The 21,225-nt window shown below is 43.4% G+C and overlaps 1 protein-coding gene across 1 annotated transcript in view; it reads left to right on the forward strand.

Annotated features, from left to right (window-relative positions):
* The first annotated feature begins 7,710 nt into the window (after positions 1-7,710).
* LOC122486805 (adhesion G protein-coupled receptor E4-like) overlaps positions 7,711-21,225 on the forward strand; it is an 89,128-nt gene continuing 75,613 nt past the window's right edge. The window contains 4 exon segments of the mRNA XM_043586399.1: positions 7,711-7,803; positions 11,144-11,194; positions 13,575-13,694; positions 18,329-18,478. Of these exon segments, the coding sequence (XP_043442334.1) occupies positions 7,773-7,803; positions 11,144-11,194; positions 13,575-13,694; positions 18,329-18,478 (352 nt within the window). The 5' untranslated portion in view covers positions 7,711-7,772.

Consider the following 21,225-nt stretch of genomic DNA (forward strand, 5'->3'; position numbering starts at 1 on the left):
GTCTCTCTGTCTCAAAAATAAACAAACGTTAAAAAAATTAAAAATAAAATTAAATAAAATGACAGGCACAAAGGGGTGCCTGGCTAGCTCAGTCAGAAGAACATGTGACTCTTAATCTCAGGGTCATGAGTTCAAGCCCCACCTGGGGCATGGAGCATACTTAAAAAAAAAAAAAATTAAACAGCACTGGTTGGTATATATAAGTGATGAATTACTGAATTCTACTCCTAAAACCAATATTGCACTGTATGTTAGCTAATTAAACTTTAAATTGAAAAAAAAAAAAACCAGGGTGCCTGGGTGGCTCAGCCAGTTAAGGGTCCAACTCTTGATTTCTGCTCAGGTCATGATATCACGGGTTAGTGGGTTTGAGCCCCACATCAGGCTCTGTGCTGACAGTGTGGAGCCTGCTGAGGTTCTCTCTCTCTCCCTCTCTCTCTGCCCCTCCCCTGCTTGCTCTCTCTCTCTCCTCAAAAATAAATAAACTTTTAAAAACTGCTTAAATTTAAAAAAAAATTAAAAAAAATAAACAAAGACTTTAAAAAACTAGCAGTGGTTAAACGGCAGCAAAAGGGGAAGTGGCATTAATGTTTTGTGCTTCAGGTCTACATGTTGGTAAAGGATGATGTTTCCTTCTTCTCTTGAAATGTGGCTTCCCCTTGCAAGACAGTTAATAAGAAACACTTGGCTTCTGGTTACAATGAGTAGAGCCATTGTATTTGCTAGATCACCAGCTCATTATGAGAGGATATGGGGGCCCCTGGGTGGCTCAGTTGGTTAAGCATCCGACTTCTGCTCAGGTCATAGTCTCATGGTCCATGAGTTCAAGCCCCCCCACCCTCCCCTGCATCAGGCTCTGTACTGACATCTCAGAGCCTGGAGCCTGCTCCAGATTCTGTGTCTCCCTCGCTCTGCCCCTCCCTTGCCTTGCTCACACTGTTAATTTCTATCAAAAATAAACATTAAAAAAATTTTTTAAAGAAAGGATATAACTCAGGAGCATCTGGACGGAAGAGACGCACAGGGTGAGGTGTGGGGAAGGGATACAGTGTTTCCCCACCCTCTGCAGGTGCACCACCAAGCTCCCCAAATCCCCACGTGTTCACCAACTTGGAAGCTCCCTGTACCCCATCCTTTTGGGTTTTTATAAGGGCTTCATTACACAAGCATGCTCGATCAAATTGTTGCGGGCTGGTGGTTGAATGCAATCTCCAGCCCCTCTCTCCTCCCAATAGGTTGGGGGATGGGACTGAAAATTCCAACCCTCTATTTTGGTGGGTTCCCCCTGGCAACCAGCCCCCATCCTTAGGTGCTTTTCAAAAGTCACCTCATTAGCTTAAACCCAGTTGTCGTGACAAGGTTCTTGCATGAATAACAAGACACCCATTTCAGTGTCTACGAATATAACAAAAGATGTTCCCATTGCTTTTACTGCTCAGGAAATTCCAAGGGTTTTAGGAGCTCTGTGCCAGAAACAGGAGGAAGCCCAAATATATATTTCTTATCACAAATCACAATGTCACAGCAGAGCTAAAGGAAACCAACAAAGGATTGGGGGGAGAAGTTGCTAGCAATAGGAGGGAAGTCTTCTCAGTCCTTGGCTTAAATGGGCAAGGGGATGGAGAATCTGGAAAATGCCTCACCCTGTGACAGAAGAATCTAATCATTGCCCTAATGAGCAATCTCTGCAGGAGAGGAGGAGCTTGAAAATAAAGATTCCTATCTCTCTCTCTTCCAGCCTTATTCTCTCCTTCCACTGCTACCATTGGTCAAACTGGGTTGGAGACAGAGCACAAGAGAAGCCTAGTAATTCAGTCCCTGCAGGACAACCTCTCAGGGCACAGAGCAGGGTGAAGAAGGATAGAGAACAGATTCTTTCACAATCACCCAGAATGAATTGTTATGAGCTTGTTAAAGTTTGAGAAGCAGCCATACCCTGCCAAACTCTTCCCTAGACCGGGTATTTCCTTCTTTGGATTGGATTGTGGAACAGACTGGGATTCTGTTGTGGTGACAACCTACTGTTCCATCAAGGAAATCTGAGATATCCTAAATAGGGATTAAAGAAGTTCATCGATGGATTCTTGTGTCTGATGGCTTCTGCTTTTGTTGTTTCCCAGCTTGTTCATCACCTCATGGGCCACTCTACCGTTTGTCTGTATCCCTCTCTGGGGCTTCACATTCAAACTCTCCAAGAGAGAAGCTGAATGTATTGGCCAGTCAGCATCCAAAATGGAGAAATACTCTAAGGTAGATTTCTCTGCTTGGGCTACCTCATAGGTTGTTGGTGCTGAATGGTCCCATCAATTGTGGTTAGAAGGTGAAGTCACACAGTACCATGCCTGACAACGTGTGTAAAAACTTCTTTCAGTCCACTTTGTGAAGTGTATCAGTTAGCCTTGGCTGTGTAACAAACCACCCCCAAATTTAATTTGCTTCAAATAACAACCATATTGTTTTGTTCATGATTTTGTAGGTTGGTTAGACATTTCTTCTGGTCTAGTCTAGCCTGACTGGTCTCTGATGAGCTCTTTCATGCATTTGTGGTCAGTTGATGGGTCAGCTGGCTGCTGGATGATCTAGCATAGCCCTACTCCCACTTCTGTCACTGGCACATTGACAACCAGAGTGGTGGATTGCTAACTAATGAGCCTTCACTCTCTTCCTCATGGCCTCTCATCCTCTAGTAGACTAGCTTGGGCTCCTTCACATGAAGATTTTGGGAATCAAGTGCAGCAACAGAGGGCAAGCCCCACTAGGCAAGAACTTTTCAAATCTCTGTTTCCATCCTGTTGGCTGTTGTTCCAGTGGCTAAAGCCAGCCACATGGTCAAGTCTAGAGTCAGCATAGGAGGACCATGCACAAAGATGGAGTATTCTTGCATATGTTTGTGCAAATAGTCTGTCATATGCAGAATCAGGCTGCAAGCACTTAAAATGCTCAGAATTTCAGGGACTTCTCTTGGGGTCAGGCATTTCAGGTTAACGTTCAGATACTTTTCATGTTAGCTCAGCTGACAGTGATAAACCTAAGCTCTCTTTCATTTGTCATTCAAAAGAAACATTCTCAGCATCACATGGTGCAAATATTTTGAGTCTTGCATGGAGGGGCTAACTGCCTGTGGACCATATCTAAGTGATTATTTGAATATTTTACTGCATTGACTCTAATTAATTTACAAAATAAATGTCAGGGATAATAAGGTAGATACTTGATAAATGCAACAAAATCAAGATAAGGAGTAAATCACTAGATAAGGATTTACTCCTTGTGTGTATTTGGACTTGTTAAACTAGGGTTTTTGTTTTTGTTTTTTGCTGTACCTGTGCTGGCTCTTAGAAAGATTCTTCTAATATGAACTAGAAGAAAATTTCAGGACACCATGTTAGTGGGACCAATCAAGACTTTCATCAGCCTAGTAGATGAGTATAATCGGGTAGAGTGACCCTATCTCAAAGTCCAAGAATATGGGTATGTCATTTTCCCAAGATGGTAAACTGAGAATTGACACCATAATAAGGAACTGGATGGTACATAGATACACTGGCACAGTGGGATACACTCTCCCACAGCCTGGCCTTCTCTCTCTTGCTAAGAAGTTCACCAAATTAAAGAAGCCTCTCCAAAGTTGGATCCATTTTCTTGGTGTGAATGGAAGTTGATGCCACTCTCCATTACCTGATTTTCCACACGGAACACCATCATCATTTCCAAACTCATTTTCTGAGACACTTCAATATGACCCACCCTAACGTAACGCACTATTTAAATTACCCAAATGAAAAGAGAACTAAGGGAACCTGCATTATGCAAGCTGCCCAACCAACACCCCCAGCCTTCTCATCCACCCACGAGACTCCTTGAGAAATTGGAGTTCCAGATAAGAAGCGATGTACTTCCTTCTTCATTAGCTCTGATAAGCTGCCAGGGTAAGAAGCAAGAACTTTTCATCTTGTGGGTAAGAACAGATTAGTGTCTTTCCATAGAAAATAGAAAATGTTTCACAGTTGATGTTGGGTCTAGGAAAATGTCTGGTACTGGAGAAATGTTCAAGGGGACCTCATTCTATGTCCTGTTGCTTTGTTTATTGAAAGCTGCTATTGTAGGGATCGTTTTCTAGCTTCTGGTCGTGCAACATGTGGTAATGCAGAACATACTGAAATGCCTTGGTGCTCTCGACAGATGATGAATTATATATTAAGGGGCTTCAGGTGAATTAAAATCCAGGCATACCTTATTTTACTGCACTTTGCTTAATTGCACTTTGCAAATACAGCATTGTTTTTTTTTTTACAACTTGTAGGTTTGTATCAAGCAATCTATTGGCACTATTTGTTGGACAGCATTTGCTCACTTTGTGTCTCTGTATCACACTTTGGTAATTCCAGCAGTGTTTAAAATTTTTCATTATTATTATGTTTGTTTGGTGATTTGTGACCACTAATATGACTCTTGAAAGCTCAGATGGTGGTTAGCATTTTTCAGCAATAAAGCGATGTTTCTGTAACGGATGTACATTTTATATGGATATAATGCTATTGCATTATGTAACAGGTTACAGTATAATGTACACATATTTTTATATGCACTGGGAAACCAAAACATTTATTTGACTCACTATATTGAGGGGGTCTGGAACCCACTCTGCAATATCTCTGAGGTATGTCTGTAATAAAGTTTCAAGAAATGAGCCTGAAGCAGACGTAGCATATAACCAATTTGTTACTGAAAATGAAGAAAACAAGACCTAGCAAGACGAATATGTTTACTGAGGTCACATAGTGAATTAACAAGCTTTGTCACTCCCCACGCCTCACCTCCACGATAAACACATCAGCACAATTAAATGCAAGGCTCACTGTCAAAGGATTGTCTATTTCGTTCATGGCCAAAGTGACTCACTGTACAGGTCAGTGTTTTTCCAGCTGTTTGTGACCCACTGGAGGGGGACAGAGTCATGAAACCAACTTAGTGGGTATTATAACCAGCATTTTAAAAGGAATGCAAGGGACTATAATTATAAAATATCAAATGTAGCATGTTAATTTGTGAAACTTGGTTCAGTTTGCCCTCTCTCTCTCTCTCTCTCTAATGAAAATGTATTTCTTATAGTGGGTCATGGTCAAAAATCTCACCGAGTTAGCATTCTAGGTACGTAAAAAAAAAAAAAAGCCAGCCACAGAAAGACAAATACTGTATGATCTCCGTTATATGTCAGAGTTACAATACTCAAATCCATAGAAGCAGAGGGTAGAATGGTGGTTGCCAGGGGTTAGGGGATGGGGTAAATGAGAAGTGATGGTCAATGGGTACAAAATTTCAGTTACACAAGATGATAAGTTCTGGAGATATACTATGCAACATGGCGCCCATAGCTAACAACACTGTATTATATACTTACAATATGCTGAGGGGATAGATCTTATGTTAAGTGTTTGTATCACACATGTATGTGTGCATACACATAAACACACACAAATAACCGCAAAGGGGCAGGAGGAAACTCTGGGAGGTGATGGATATCTTTATGGCCTTGATGGTGGTAATGGTTTCATGGATATATACTTAAGCCCAAACTCATTGAGTTGCACACATTAAACATGTACAGCTGTTCACATGCCAATCATACCTCAGTAAAGTGATCTTAAAAAACCCAAAAGAGGGGCCCCTGCATGGCTCAGTTGTTTGAGCATCTGACTTCAGCGCAGGTCATAATCTCATGGTTTATGAGTTCGAGCTCCACATTGCGCTTACTGCTGTGAATGCAGAGCCTGCTTTGAATCCTCTCTTCCCCCTCTCGCTCTGTCCCTCCCTGGCTCATGTTTTCTTTCTCTCAAAAATAAATACACATTTAAAAGAAGACCCAAAAGACCAAATCAGCATTGCTAAAGGTTTCAGTGGTTCTGAAAAACATGATCACCTCTTTCACATAAAATGCTCACGTTAGTTAAACCAGTTTCAAAAGAGGCCTCAGAAAAGAATTATCCTCATCTAGACATGATTTTTTTTTTAGTTTTTTAAAAAGTAAGCTCTATGCCCAACATGGGGCTTGAACTCATAACCCTGACATCAAGAGTCACATGCTCTACTAACTGAACCTGCTAGGTGCCCGTAGACATAATTTCTTCACACAAAGAGTTTCCACAGTATATTTTGGAAGTAGGTTTTTGGAAGGGAAGAGAGCCATGAATCAAATAAAGGAAATGGATGTTGAGAGAAGGGAAAGCATCCAGGAGATTACAAGTATAAGTCCTCCAAGATTCCCAGGTACAGAATTTGACTTGCAATTATATGATTTGTCCATTGCAGATATTAAAAGCTGGTGGCCCACTGGTTCTGCAATTAGGGAAAAAGTAGAATTGAATGTCTTTAGATAGAGCCCAGAATCTTCAGTTCTCCACACTCCTCCTTGCTTCCCCAAAATGGCCTTGCTTATTTATATTACATGTTTTGCACCTAGGAAACGCTGAGGCTTAGTATCTCATTGCACTTTATATGTGGGTTTTGGACTCAGCCTGACTTTTCCAAGTCTTAGCTTTGCATTGTGCTAGCAGTGCCACCTGGAGCAGGTGACAGACTCTCTTCAAGCCTCAATTTCATCACTGGAAGAGTGGGAAGATATTATATGATCTACATCACAAGGTGGTTGTGAGCTTTCAATGAAACAATAGTGTCAAAACACTTAGTAAGGGACTTAGCCCACCACAGAAGTTCCATAAATGTTTTTGGGACGTGAGAATAAAAGGCTAACAGAAGTATGTGCTGCAAAATTTGACTTGCATGCTAGATGCCAGCACATAATGTGTGACTAGCCTGTTCAGGCCATCGGGACTAAGAGTTTTTTCTGAAAGGGGCCTTCTGAGGCCACTACTTTGTTCCTGGGGGAGGTTCACAGGACCCTGTGAATTCTCAACGCCTCTTGATAATGGATCAATCCTTAACACACAAAGTCGTGGTTATAATTGGTGTCAGGAAAGAGACATGGGAGACCTCCATCACTACCATTGTCATCACCACCACCATCATCACCATAACCACTACCACAGCCCAGTAATTGCACTACGAGGTATTTACCCAAAGGACACCAAGTACAGATTTGAAGGGGAACATGCACCCTGATGTTTATGGCAGCACCGTCAACAATAGCCCAATGATGGAAAGAGCCCAAGGCCCATTGACTGATGAATGGATAAAGAAGATATAGTGTAAATATATACATCAAAAAGAATGAAAGCTTGCCATTTGCAGCAACACACACGGAGCTAGAATGTATTATGCTAAGTGAAATAAGTCAATCAGAGAAAGACAAATACCATAGGATTTCAGTTATATGTGGAATTTAAGAAACAAAACAGATGAACATATGGGAAGGGGAGGTGGGGAAGAGGAGAGAGGGAAACAAACCATAATTGACTCTTACCAATAGAGAACAAACTGAGGGTTGATGGAAGGAGGTAGGTGGGGGATGGGCTAGATAGGTGATGGGGATTAAGGAGGGCACTTGTTGGGATGAGCACTGGGTGTTGTATGTAAGTGATGAATCGCTGAGTTCTACTCCTGAAACCAATATTGAAGTATATGTTAACTAATTAAAATTTCAAAAAAGAAAAAAAAAGGCAGAAATCAAAATGTTTTGAGAAGCATTGGCCACCTGGCCCCTGAAGTCTGTGACCATCCGAAATTGACTTTCATGGGGTTTATTCATTCCAGGAACCCTTGGCACGTCCTGTTTGAGAGTGCTTCTCAATTGTTGCTTCTGATATCTCAGTGCTATGGGAAGCAGGTGTCTGCCCCTGCTCTCAGGTGAGTGCAACAAAGAATTCTCTCTTCTCCCCATGACCCTGATATCCCAGTTTGGGTTGCTCCCCCAAATTTGGCACTTTGTGCAGAAATGACTGTGTGAGCCAGTCCTATTAGAAACTCTCACACTGAGTCTCTTAGTTGCTCTCCCCAAGCATAACTAAGAAAGACTTGGATGTAAGTAATTCACTTGGGAAGGGATCCCAGGAGGCACACAGGAGGGAGTGGAGGATGCCAGATGGGACAGAGACAAGAGCAGATGAAGGATGTGTGAACAGTGAGTTACCTCTGTGGGTAACTGCCATTCAACACTGCTGGGGAGCCCCCAAGAGGGAATACCTAACGTGCCTTAGCAGGGCAAGGAGACTGGGCTATACACCCTTGGTCCTCATCTCTCACAGCTAGATAGCCACTCCAGCATAACTTCTGAACATTTCGGGCTTGTCCCCCACAGGCTGCAGAAAATGCTCTCCTACTGAAAGACAAAGTTATCTGTATGGATAGGAGCCTTTTCAGGGGAAGACTATAGGGGGACACTTCAAGGGTCTGCTATAGTGATCAACCACCAAGAGGGTCCAGGGTTGGACCACTGTAGTTTAGTACAATGACCTGGGCCTATACCTACCCTTCTGCTCTGGGATTTTGAATCTGCAAGGTATGGGTTAAACCAGGCTTGTTAGACGATCTTATTAGCAAGCATGTGATGCCCAGTATATGTCAGGAGTGGGCAAACTTTTTCTATCAAGGGCCAGATAATTACTGTTCTCAGCTTTGTGGGCCATGTGGTCTCCCTCTGAACTCCTCAACTCTGCACTGCCATATAAGAGTACCCCCAAGCCTTCCTCCAACTGATGGGCATGGCTGTGTTCCAATAAAACTTGATTTATATTGACCATGTAAGAACTGTAAAAAACCATTCCTAGCTCACAGGCCATGCAAAAACAAGCAGTGGTCTGAATTTGACCTGTGGGCCATAGTCTGCTGACCCCTGCCCCATAGGGACCAAGTAATATTTCTTTTTTGTGAAGAAAGCATTCACAAGGATATGGCTGGTATTTGGGCTTTTTTTTTTTTTTTTTTACAGAAATGGCCATGTCATATGATTCAGCCTGTTATCATGAATCCTTAAAGGTCATGTTTTTGTCAGTACCCATAATATGAAGCATAGTAAATATTACAGAGGAGGCAGAAAAAGCCTTATCTTGTCCAAGGGATCTGTCTCATTCTGTGATCATCCAAACGGGCCACGGGCAGATTTCTTACTCTTCCCCCTTCCGTGTGGTACAAATTCAAATTACTTCCATCTTACTTGTCATACTTAAACCACCTGGGGGCTGGTGTTAGCTGTGAAAGCCAACGCCTCCAGATTTTAGCAAAGGATCCCAACACAGCCTGCTTGTGAGGAAAGAGAAAAAAATCCAAGAAAAAACATTTTTCAAGTGCCTGGTTATTTGCCACCTATATGTACCTTGAGGGAGTGATATTAGGAAACATGTGGAAAGCTTTCTGCATTTCTAAATTCATCCCCAACTTAAAAAAAATTTTTTTTAACGTTTATTTATTTTTGAGAGAGAGAAAGAGACAGAGCATGAGTAAGGGAGGGCCAGAGAGAGAGGGAGACACAGTCTGAAGCAGGCTCCAGGCTCTGAGCTGTCAGCACAGAGCCCGATGCAGGGCTCGAACCCACAAGCCACGAGATCATGACCTGAGCCTGAAGTCGGTTGCTTAACTGACTGAGCCACCCCAACTTTCATATAAAGCTTCATCTAAAAATGTGGGAGATATTTTTAAGTCATCCTCAAAATGGACCATGCCCCAAACATGCTCATCCATTCCAAATTTCCCACAGTCTTGGACTTTGAGGCTTCTTATGGTCTGTGCTATTCAGATCCCCTTACTCCAGAGAAAGCACTGGTTACTAGGAGTTAGACCTGGGCTATGTTCTGCCATAGCCACCAGGCACGCGTTGGTCTTGAGCACTAGAGAACAGGCCAGCCTGAGTGGAGACTGGCCCCACATGCGAAATGCATCCTTGGTCTCAAAGACTATCTTACACGCAGGAAAGAATGCAAAACACTTTATGAATAATTTGTCACATCTGGATTGCGGGTTGAAATGATCACATCTTGACTCTATTGGGTCAAACACAATAATAAAATTAATTTCACCTGTTTTTCTCAGCCTTTAAAAACGCAGCTACTAGCAAATTTAAAAGGACCCACGTGGCTCACATTATATCTCCCTCGGACAGTGTGGGGCGAGAGGTCTAGACAGGTCTAGGTGCACTGTTGCATGTGGAAAGAAGTTTGGCAGTTGGCCTTTCGGTGCTACGCTTGGAGAAAAGCTTTATGAGCCGCTGACTTTTCAGAAATCGGGACGCACAGCTAATGATATTGTGATTTATAATGAGATATACGTCTTTGGGCTTTGTCCCAATTTGGGAATTTCCCTGAGGAACGTGATGAAAAACGTGTCTTCTGTTATGGTAATAAGGTGATTTGGGTAACTCACGGCAGGGCGGGGCTAGGGCTGGGGGCGGGGCAGGGGCGGGGGGAGGGGCGGGGCCGGGGAGGGTTGGGCGGGACCGGGGCCGGGGAGCCAATCACGTAATCAGCAGGCTAGCCCCTTTCAGCCCCACCCCCTGATTTTCGGGGAGGGGCGAAGAGCTGGAGGGCGGGTAGCCAGCCGAGGGTCAAGGGTCTAATCAATCTTGCCTGTGTGAGGAAGTCTCCCTAAGACCCGAGAGGCTGCTGGGGCTGGTGAAGCTGGTCTGCGGAGAGTGGCCTCCCGGAGAGGGCAAGGAGGCTCTGCGTCCTTCCCCTGTATCTTGCCCCATCCCTCCTCCATCCAGTGTTCCTGCGTGATACCTTTTCCTAACAGGTCAGCAATCTAGTAACTGCAATGTTTCTCTGAGCTGCTCCAGCGCATTAATGCAGCAGGAGAGGGAGGTGACAACTTAGGCTTTCTATGGCTTCTGAAGGGGGGGGCGGACAGGCTTGTGGGAGCAAGCCCTTAACCTGTGGGATCTGATGCTGTCTCTGGGTAGATGGTGCAGAAGTTGAGCTGAATTGTAGGACACCTAGCTGGTGTCAGAGCACTGATTGCTGGTGTGGGAAACACCCCCCACCCCCCACACAAACTTTCGCACATTGAAACTGGGTGTAGACCCTCTTACAGCTGCAATCAGATGGCCCTGGCCCGCTTCACTAGTATATGATGCCCTCCCTGACCCTCACCTTTGTAATCTGCCTGGAAGAATCTGCAATGAAGTCAGCAGGGTATGCCCGGCCCTATCCCCATTGGGCTTCAGCCAAGCTGAACTATCCCCCTCTCTCTGTTCCAGGGCTCACTGTCCTGCTGGCTCTGTCAGGATCACATGTCAAAAATTCTGAAGGTGAGCTTACTCATTGCCAAATTCCAGGGAACGGAAATTAGGGTCTGCGACCTGCCTCAAGGAGGGGGAAGGAGCCCTTTTCAAGGGAGACCACATAAATCCCTGCCGCCTTCTTCCTATTGCCTGCAGCTCCCAAGGACTGCTCCCCCCCCCCCCCCCGCTTTGCATCATCATCATTGCCATTTATGTAACTCTTGCTTTGCACCAGGCTCAATGCTAAACAAATTGCACACTGATCCCATGCAATCCTGACATTCCTACAGAGAAGGTCCTGACCGTATCCTCACTTGACCAGTGGCCCTCTGGAGAAGTAGCTGGCTCAAGGTCGCACAGCTGGTGGATGGTGGACTGTGCCCTTTCTTTCCCAGAGCCTGTGTCCAAGTCATGGCAGGAGATACTTTTGCTTTTCCCCATGTCCTGGGTTGCGTCCCTCCAGAAGCACACCCTGAGAAAAGGACCTGAGAACAAGTCATTTATCTGGGAGGTTGATGAGTTTGGGGGGTGATAGTTCATGGGGTCTGGAGCCTACGACCAAGAAAGAATTCTTGAAGACATCTTTGTTGCAAAAAGGTGATTTTATTGAAGCATGGGGACAGGACCCCTGGGCAGGAAGAGCTGCCCCGGGACCATGAGGAGAAACTGGTTATATACGATGGGGTTGTAGGAGGTCTAATCCAGGGGAAGTTTCTAGTGAGAGTTTCATATTTCCTAAGAAGACTCCCAGGATACTGGAGGCCTAGCTATTGTCAGGCTAGGGTTGTTTTTCCCTCTAGCAAAGCATTAGCATTAAGACAGTAAGGAGTTCCTGTAGAAACATTTTACTCTGCCCGCCTCCTCAAGTATTTGTCAATGGGCTGCAGATTATAAGGAAATTGAGTTGTATCTGCCATTTCCTTCTGCCTTTGTTTCCCACATCACTATGGAGGGGTGATGGAGACTTAGGTCCTGCAGGACTATGGTCTCTATTAGTTAACCCTGTGTTTTTCCCCTTCCCTTTGTTCTTGGGCAGCCAGGAGAGCCAGAGGAATATCACACATATATTGCACCTGGTGGGGAGGCGGTGGTTGCGGCCTGTCAGCTTGCCATATGTTCCCTCATCAGGTGATTCTAGGAAGTACCAGGTGGGAGTGGGAAATTGGAGCCATAAGGGTCCATTGTCAAGCAGGTTACATGTAACAATGGGAGCTGGGATGTACTAAGGAGTGTGCACCCCAGCGTTATTACCCTTGATGAGCAGGGAAGCTGTTATCTTCTTAAACTTGTGGTACAATATACATAACATAAAATTCACCATCATGATCATTTTAAAGTGTGCAGCTCAGTGACATCAAACACATTTACACTGTTGTGTAACCATCCCCACCAACCACCTCGAGAACATTTTTCCTCTTCTGAAACTCTTCCCCATTGAACAATTCCCCTTTTGCCTTCCCACCAGCCCCAGGATCCACCATGTGCTTTCTGTCTTTAGGAATTCGACTCCTCTAGGGACCTCGTGTATGTAGCATCAAACAGTAGTCATCCTTTGATGACTGCTTTATTTACCCACCGTAATGTCTTCAGAGCTCACTCAAGTTGTTGTAGCAGGTGTTGGAATTTCCTTCTTTCTTAAAGCTGAATAACATTCCATTGTACGGATGGGCCACATGGTGTTTATTCATCTGTCAGTGGACTCGTGGGGTGTTTCCACCTTTTGGCTACTGTGAATAATGCAGCTATGAACACAAGTGTGCAAATATCTCTTCAAACCCCTTCTTTCAGTTCTTTGGGATATATACCTAAAAACAGAATTGCTGTATCATATGGTAATTCTATAAATTTTATAATTATTATTTTTGAGAGAGAGAGAGAGCATGAGCAGGGGAGGGGCAGAGAGGGAGGGAGAGAGAGAGAGAGAGAGAATCCCAAGCAGGCTCTGTGCCATCAGCATGAAGCCTGATGCGGGGCTTGAACTCACGAACTGTGAGATCATGACCTGAGCCAAAATTGGATGCTCAACAGACTAAGCCACCCAGGCACCCCCCCCCCCCTTTTTTTAAACACCCTGACTCATGTCAGTCATTGATTGAGGGATCTGCTCCATTGCTAACCTGCCTTGTGAGCACAGAGGACTCTGGTGGCCAGAGAAAGCCCTCAGGTAGAGAAACTCAGGTGCTGACAGTGGGAAGTTCTGTTGAGCATAAGTGGTGCTGGTGGCTGAGGCTGGATGTGTGTGGGGCAGACACTGCAAGCATCTGTGTTCAGCAGCAGTAGGAGGGGTGGGCAGTGGAGGCTAACAGCGCTATTCTGCTGACCACAGCATCTGAGACATCGTAAGGGCTTAAGGAATATTTCTTGAATGAATGAGTACATGAATGGAATGATCCTTTGTTCTCTGCAGGTCTCTGTCCCAAGTGCCCTGAAAATGCCAGCTGCTCCAACAGTACCCACTGTGCTTGTAAAGATGGATTTCAGTCCGTGTCTGGGAGGAAGTACATTGAGCCCCATGAGAAGTGTGAAGGTAATGATGGAATCCACATCATCCTGGAATCCCTGGACGAGGCAGGGGCATGTGTTCTATGGGTGTGCCAGTGACGTAAAGATGAAGTCGTGCTACAGGATGGAAATGTCGGGGCTGTCTCAGTGCCCCTAGAGAAGTCCCTACCCTTTGTGTCCCCCTCACTCTCTCTGAGGCTGGCTTCATGTTTTTCTTTAGAGGAAGGTAGAGTTCCCAGGACCGTTGACGTTTCAAGCACTGGTTTTTGTTTGTTTGTCTGAGAATCCACAGGGGTGGGGACTGTGTCTGTTTTGTTCATTGCTGTATGCTGAGGACAGAGAATAATGTCACATAACAGAGACCCAATAAAAATGTGTAGTCCAAGAGAACAAATGAATAACTTACCATCTTGACAATATCTTCCACGATCTGGCCCCAGCTTAGTATTTCAGTTTCCCTTTTCACTACTCCCTTCTGCTCCAGCCTAAATAAGCCTTTCTCATTTCCACAAATTCTAAAGGTCTATTTGAGTACACCAAAGACAAAAACCACTCCTGAATATCTGACCGGTAGAGATGGATAACGGCTTGGTGGAGTTGTATAAATTCAGAAGGCAAAGCAAACCATGGTAGACTACTTAGGATTTACTCTATTTTATTGTGGCAAAATATATGCAATGTAAAATATACCATTTTAACCTTTTGGGGTATATCTTTCAGAAGCATTAAATACATGCATATTGTTGTGCAACCATCCCCACTGTCCATCCCTAGAACCTGTTCATCTTCCCAAACCGAGATTCCGTTCCCATGAAACACAGACTCCCCACCCCCTCCCCCACCCCTGGCTCCCACCATCTACTCTCTGTCTCTGTGGATGGGACTCCTCTAGGGACCTCCTGTGAGTGAAATCAGACAATACTGGATTTATTTATTTAAATTAATTTTTTTAATTGTAAAATATACACAACAAAATTTATCATGGTAACTATTTTTTTTTTACTTGTGAAACATTTTTTGTTTTTGTTTTTGTTTTGGTATGTTTTTTTCTTTACTTCAAATTTGTATGTAAATTCCAGTTAGTTGGCATATAGTATAATATCAGTTTCAGGTGTAGGATTTAGTGATTGATCACTTACATACAAAACCCAGGGCTCATCCCAACAAGTACCCTCCTTAATCCCTATCACCCATTTAGCCCATCCCCCAACCCCCCTCCCTCCACCAACACTCAATTTATTCTCTGTCATTAAGAGTGTGTTTTATGGTTTGCCTCTCCTTTTTTCCCCTATGTTCACCTGTTTTGTTTCTTAAATTATACATATGACTGAAATCATACGGTATTTGTCTTTCTCTTTTTTCACTTAGCATAATTATATATATATATCATATAGATAGATATGATATAGATATAGATATCACATCTTCTTTATCCCTCCATCAGCTGAGGACATTTGGGCTCTTTCCCTAGCTTGGCTATTATAGATAATGCTGTTACAAATATCAGGATGCGTGGGCCCCTTTGAATCAGCACTTTTGTTTCCTTTGGGTAAATAGTAGTGTAATTGCTGGTTCATAGGGTGATTCTACTTTTAACTTTTTGAGGAACCTCCACAGTGTTTTCCAGAGTGGCTGCACCAGTTTGAGTTCCCACCAACAGTGTAAGGGTGTTCCCCTTTCCGCATCCTTGCCAACATCTGTTGTTTCCTTTGTTGTTAATTTTAGCCATTCTGACAGGTGAGAGTCACTATAACTATTCTTAAGTGTACAGTTCACTGAAATTAAGTATATTCACAATGTTGTGCAACGATCCCTACCCTCCATCTCCAGCACTTTTTTCATCTTGCAAAACTGAAACTCTGTCCCCACTGAACATTAACTTCCCGTTCTCCTTCCCCAGGCTCCCATGATCATACTTTCTGTCTCCATTAATTTGACTCCACTAGGGACCTCCTATAAGTGGAATCATAAAACATTGGATGTATCTATTTTTAAAGCTTTTTAAAACAGCTCAGGGAATTCTGTGTTACCCTTTGCCCAATTCCCCTAAGGTTAGCTAACAATATGACCATTCTACAATGATAAAAACCAGGGAATTAATACTGGTCTAATCGTGTTAAATAAACCACAGACTTTTTTTTTTTTACCAGTTTCACCAATTTTTCTCTCATTGTCCTTTTTTCCTGCTTCAAGAACCATTTCAGGATCCTATTTAGTTGCCATGCTCCTGAGACAGCAATCTATGACAGATATTTGGCCTTTTCTCATCTTCCATGACTTTGACACGTTTGGTAGGACACCAGAGATGCCCTTTTGCACTTTGCTTTTTTTTCTCGATTAACAGTATATCCTAGAAATTACTCCAATTCATGTAGAGATATTCCCCACTCTTTTACGTAGCTGTGTGGGTAAACCACTTCTGTGTGTGAGGGCATTTTAGTTGAACACTTAGGCTCTTTCCAATATTTGTGGGAGATGTGTCTTCAGGGTAGAGTCCTGGAGGTGAGGTGGCTTAGTTAAGAGGTAAGTCCATATGTACCTTGATTATCTACCCCAAATTTAATTCCAGGAGAGTTGTACCAATTGACATTCCCATCACCATTGCATGAAAGCACCTGTCTCCCCACCATCTTGCCGACAGAACATGTTTTCAGAATGCATTGCCAGTATGCTAGGTGAGAAATGGTATCTCAGTAGATTTTTCATGGTCATCTCTAATTATGAAACAATTTTTAAAGTCATCTCTATGCTCAGTGTAGGGCTTGAACTCACAGCCCTGAGATCAAGAGCCAGCCAGGTGCCCCTAATTATGAACAACCTTGAACATTTTATGTTAGAGGATCATTTTTGTATCTTCTTTCTGAATTTCTGTTCACGTCTTTCCCCTATATTTTTTACTGAGTGTTTCTTTTTCTCCCAATTTTTTATTTCTTTATAGGTTAGAGATCTGGGTCCCTTGTCAGTAGTATACATGGAGAATATTTTCTCTGTGTTTGTCAATTGTCTTTAGACTTTGTTTATGTATTTTATTTAGCCATGCAACGAATTTAAAAAAATTATATAGGCAAGTTTACTAAGGCACTTAAGTCTTCGTTAAAGTGTTTTCCCCTACACTGAGATCAAAGAATTCACCTCTGTTTAATTCTAGTACTTGTATGGCTCCATTTTTACATTTGAATCTCTGATCCACGTAGAGTTTATTCTTAAGAATTGTATGAGACCCAGGTCTCATTTTATCTTATTTTTTAATAAGACCCAGAACCAGGATGAAGGGGAACCCCGTTTAAAGAAGGGAAATGTACAAAGGTAAAATGTGCACTTGTTAGACTGTTTGAGACTATCTGGTTCTGCGGCAGAAGACAGAAAAAAATCCAATGGGATATGTGAAATGCATAAGATGTGTTAAAATAGGTATAAGTAGTGGGGTGCCTGGGTGGGTCAGTTGGTTGAACATCTGACTTTGGCTCAGGTCATGATCTCATGGTTCGTGGGTTCGAACCCCACGTCAGGCTCTCTGTTGTCAGTGCTGAGTGAGCTTTGGATCCTCTGTCTCCATCTCTCTGCCCCTTCCCCACTCATGCTCTCTCTCTCAAAAATAAATAAAAACACTTAAAAAATAGCTGTAAGTAGTTAGTGGGTAGAACGTGTGTGTTAAACATAGAATGGAATGGAGAGAACAACAGTATTCATGAAATAATAAATATACTCAAAGAATGTAGGTGCTAAATGTTCATAGCACATAAAAGGCATTTGATGCCCAAGATGTACAATATAAACAAAATATGCACAAGCACTTAATATTTATGAGGTCTTAACTCAGTTACTCATTAGTGATAACCATTCTGGCCCATGTACCTTCTACCCAACACACACACCCCTAGACCAATAAAACCCATAATAGACTAATAGGCAAGTTGCAGCTTTTGGCTAAGTGTGCTTGTCCTGAGTCCTTCCCACAGAGGGAGCAAGTGTGAGTCATTGATTGGCTCAGGGCACCTTCCGTCTGTGAGTCCCTTTGCTTGAGTCGCAACTCTGGTCCGTCAGATAGGTGTGTCAGATAGATGCAGGATGTCTGAATATTGCACGTGCCAGGACTTAGGTAGCAAAAGGTGAGCCTTATGCTTCACTTGTACCATTTCTTAAAGGCATGTGCACCTGCCCTATCTCTTTCCCCTTGCTCCTTGCTGTGTGTTTTAAGTTGATATAGCAAACTGTGTGATCCAAGCATTGAAAGAACCACTCATCCTTCCTTCAGTGTTTTGACATACCACCATCATCAAAGCTCCATATGCACTAGTGTCTGTTGCTGGACTTTTGTCCATTCCACTAGCCTACTTCTTGGTTCATGCACCAGCACTTGTTTTATTGAGGCTTTAAAGTGTATTTTAGCATCTAGTAGGGCAAATCCTCACTGCAGAGTTTTTCTGGCTATTCTTGCATGATTGTATCCACTGCCTTACTCCTTAAAGTCCGGCTAGATGTTTTTCACTAGTTAATTTATAAATCAACTTGAGAAGAACTATCACCTCTATGATACTGAGTCATCTTATCCAAGAACAGGTGTTGTTTATAAACGATGCTGGGTAGTTGAGACTCCATGTACAAGGGAGGATGGTATAGTTTGAGAACAAAAAAGTGATGTTTCCTCTTGATTTGCAGATATCGATGAGTGTGAGACTGGTCTGGCAAAGTGCAAGAAGAAATCCTACTGCAGAAATGAAATTGGAAGTTACTACTGCAGCTGTATCCCAAATTCTGTCTTCAACTTTGTGGCTGGCTTATTTAAATTAGATTATAAAGAGTGTTATGGTAAGGATTTCCAAATACTCTTTCCACTGTGAAAAAGGAGGGGTGAGGGAAGACTTTGAAAGCTCCATTCATTTCAGGCCAGGGTAAGAGAACAGATATGTCCTGGCCCTCATCCTGCATCCCCCCTGTTGTCCCTGGTAATCTTTTCCCAGAAGGCACCACCCAAGCCCCCAGCACCAATCGTCATCCCTGTGTAGCTGCCTTGTAAGAGTAAGTCTCCTGTCTGGGTCTCTTTCCTGGGCTTCCAAAATGACATCTCTGATTTTCTGCTGGACTTCCCTACTTGTTTCTCCTCTGCTTTACTTTATTTTTTTAAATTTTTTAATGTTTATTGTTTTTGAGAGCAAGAGAGACACAGAGCAAGCAGGGAAGGGGTATAGAGAGAGGGAGACACAGAATCTGAAACAGGCTCCAGGCTCAGAGGTGTCAGCACAGAGCCCAACGCAGGGCTCGAACTCCTGAACCGCGAGATCATGATCTGAGTCAAAGTCAGATGCTCAACTGATTGAGCCACACAGACGCCCCTCTCCTCTGCTTACTTTAAATTCAATTTCTATATTTATCTGTCTACATACTAAACCCTGCAAGTTCACATGGACACCTCCAATTCCCATCCATCAGGGCTTGCTCTAGCCTTCCCTCTGTCCTTTGTTGTAACTTTCTCTGACACAAGAACCTGGCTCTCGCTCACCAGAATATGCTCATTCTTGTTTTGAGTTCAATACATTGGACTTCGGACTCTACCACTTAACCAGATGACTTTTGCGTAATGCCCTAACTTCTATATGCCTCACCTGTAAATGGGAATAACAATAACACCTACTGTACGAGTGATGTGTTGCTGCATAGTAAATTACCCCAGTGGTCATGGCTTAAAAGAACACCTATTTTTCTACAGTGTATGTAGGCCAGGAATCTGGACATAACTCCCTTGGGTCCTCTGTTCCAAGGTTTCTCACAGCTACGAAGTGTTAGGCAGGGATGCAGTCTCATCTGAAGGCTCATCTGGGGGCGAATCTGCTTTCAAGCTCACTCACGTGGCTGCTGGCAGGATTCAGTTTTTTAAAGGCTACTGGGTTAAAGGCCTCAGTCCCTTTCTGGTGGCTGGTGAGAAGCTGTCAGCCTCTCTGGCTTGCTTTGCTATAGCAAGCACATAAGAATAGCTGGAAAGAGAGTGCAAATGAAAGAGAAGTTGAAGTCTTTTATGACCCAGTCTCAGCAGTGACATCCTATCACTTTTGCTGAGTTCTATTCATTAGCAGGGGTCTGATCAGGGGAGGAGGGATCCAAATGGCAGAGATCACTGAGAGTCCCTTCAGACACCTGCTTATCTCATGTAGTGGGTGGAACAGAATTTCTCAAATTTATGCCTATCTGGAACCTAGAGACATGATCTTATTTGGAAAGAAAGTCTCTACATATCTAATAAAATCAAAATGAGGTCATACCAGATGAGGGTGGGCCCTTAATCCAATATGACTGCTATCCTTATAAGAAGAGGGAAATTTGGGGGTGCCTGGGCGGCTCAGTCAGTTAAGCACCTGACTCTTCATTTTGACTCCTGTCATGATTTTGTGGTTCATGAGAGCAAGCCCTGCACTGGGCTCCATGCTGACAGCACAAAGACTGCTTGGGATTCTCTCTCTCCTCCTCCCTCTGTCCCTCCCCCACTCACACATTTTCTCTCTCTCTCAAAAACAGATAAACTTTAAAAAAAAAAGAAAGAGGGAAATTGGATGTAGAGACACATACACTCAGACATGCAAAGACAGACACAGAGGCTGGGGTTCTGCTGCCACGAGCCAAGGAACAGAGAAGATTGCAAACACCAGAAGCTAGAAGCAAAGAAGGACCCTCCTTAGAACCTTCAGAGAGAGTGTGGCCCTGCCAATAACCCTTGATTTTGGACTTTTAGCCTCCAGAACCATGAAAAAGCACGTTTCTGTTGTTTTATTTTTTTTTTAATTTTTTTTCAACGTTTATTTATTTTTTTAAGACAGAGAGAGACAGCATGAACCGGGGAGGGGCAGAGAGAGAAGGAGACACAGAATCGGAAGCAAGCTCCAGGCTCTGAGCCATCAGCCCAGAGCCTGACGCGGGGCTCGAACTCACGGACTGCGAGATCGTGACCTGGCTGAAGTCGGACACTTAACCGACTGCGCCACCCAGGCGCCCCGACATTTCTGTTGTTTTAAGCCACCCAGTTTGTCGTACTTTATCACAGCAGCCTTAGGAAACTAACACACCTCGCCTACCCATTTTGATTATTAAGGTGTGTAAAATACTCAGTGTAGTGCTAGGTACCTAGGAAGGCTCAATAAATATTAAGTCACATGACCCTGTTCTGGAACCTTCTGTGTTTCTTTACACGAAATAGTGTGTATTAAGGCACTTTATATACCATGTTGTGTATACAACTGCCGGTACTATTATTGCTTCTATAATATTAACCCAGTTAATACCCATTCCTTCAGGAAGGAAGCGTTCTCTGCACCCCACATGTGCTGGAGCTTCTCTGTGCACTCCCAAGATATCTCATCCTATTAAGAACATGCTGGTACCTTGCGATGACTTACTCATTTTTTTTCATCATTAACCTAGTGACTTTCCCACCAGACTTCAAACTCCTTTGTCTCCTTATCAACTTCTACCCATAAGGTTCAATACTGTTCTTGGCTTTTAGTAGCTGTGCAAAAAATACTATTGACTGAATTACTGAACTGGAGGCCCCACCCTAATTCTCTTTT

This window comes from Prionailurus bengalensis, chromosome A2 (genome assembly GCF_016509475.1).
Source record: "Prionailurus bengalensis isolate Pbe53 chromosome A2, Fcat_Pben_1.1_paternal_pri, whole genome shotgun sequence".
Lineage (NCBI taxonomy): Eukaryota > Metazoa > Chordata > Mammalia > Carnivora > Felidae > Prionailurus > Prionailurus bengalensis.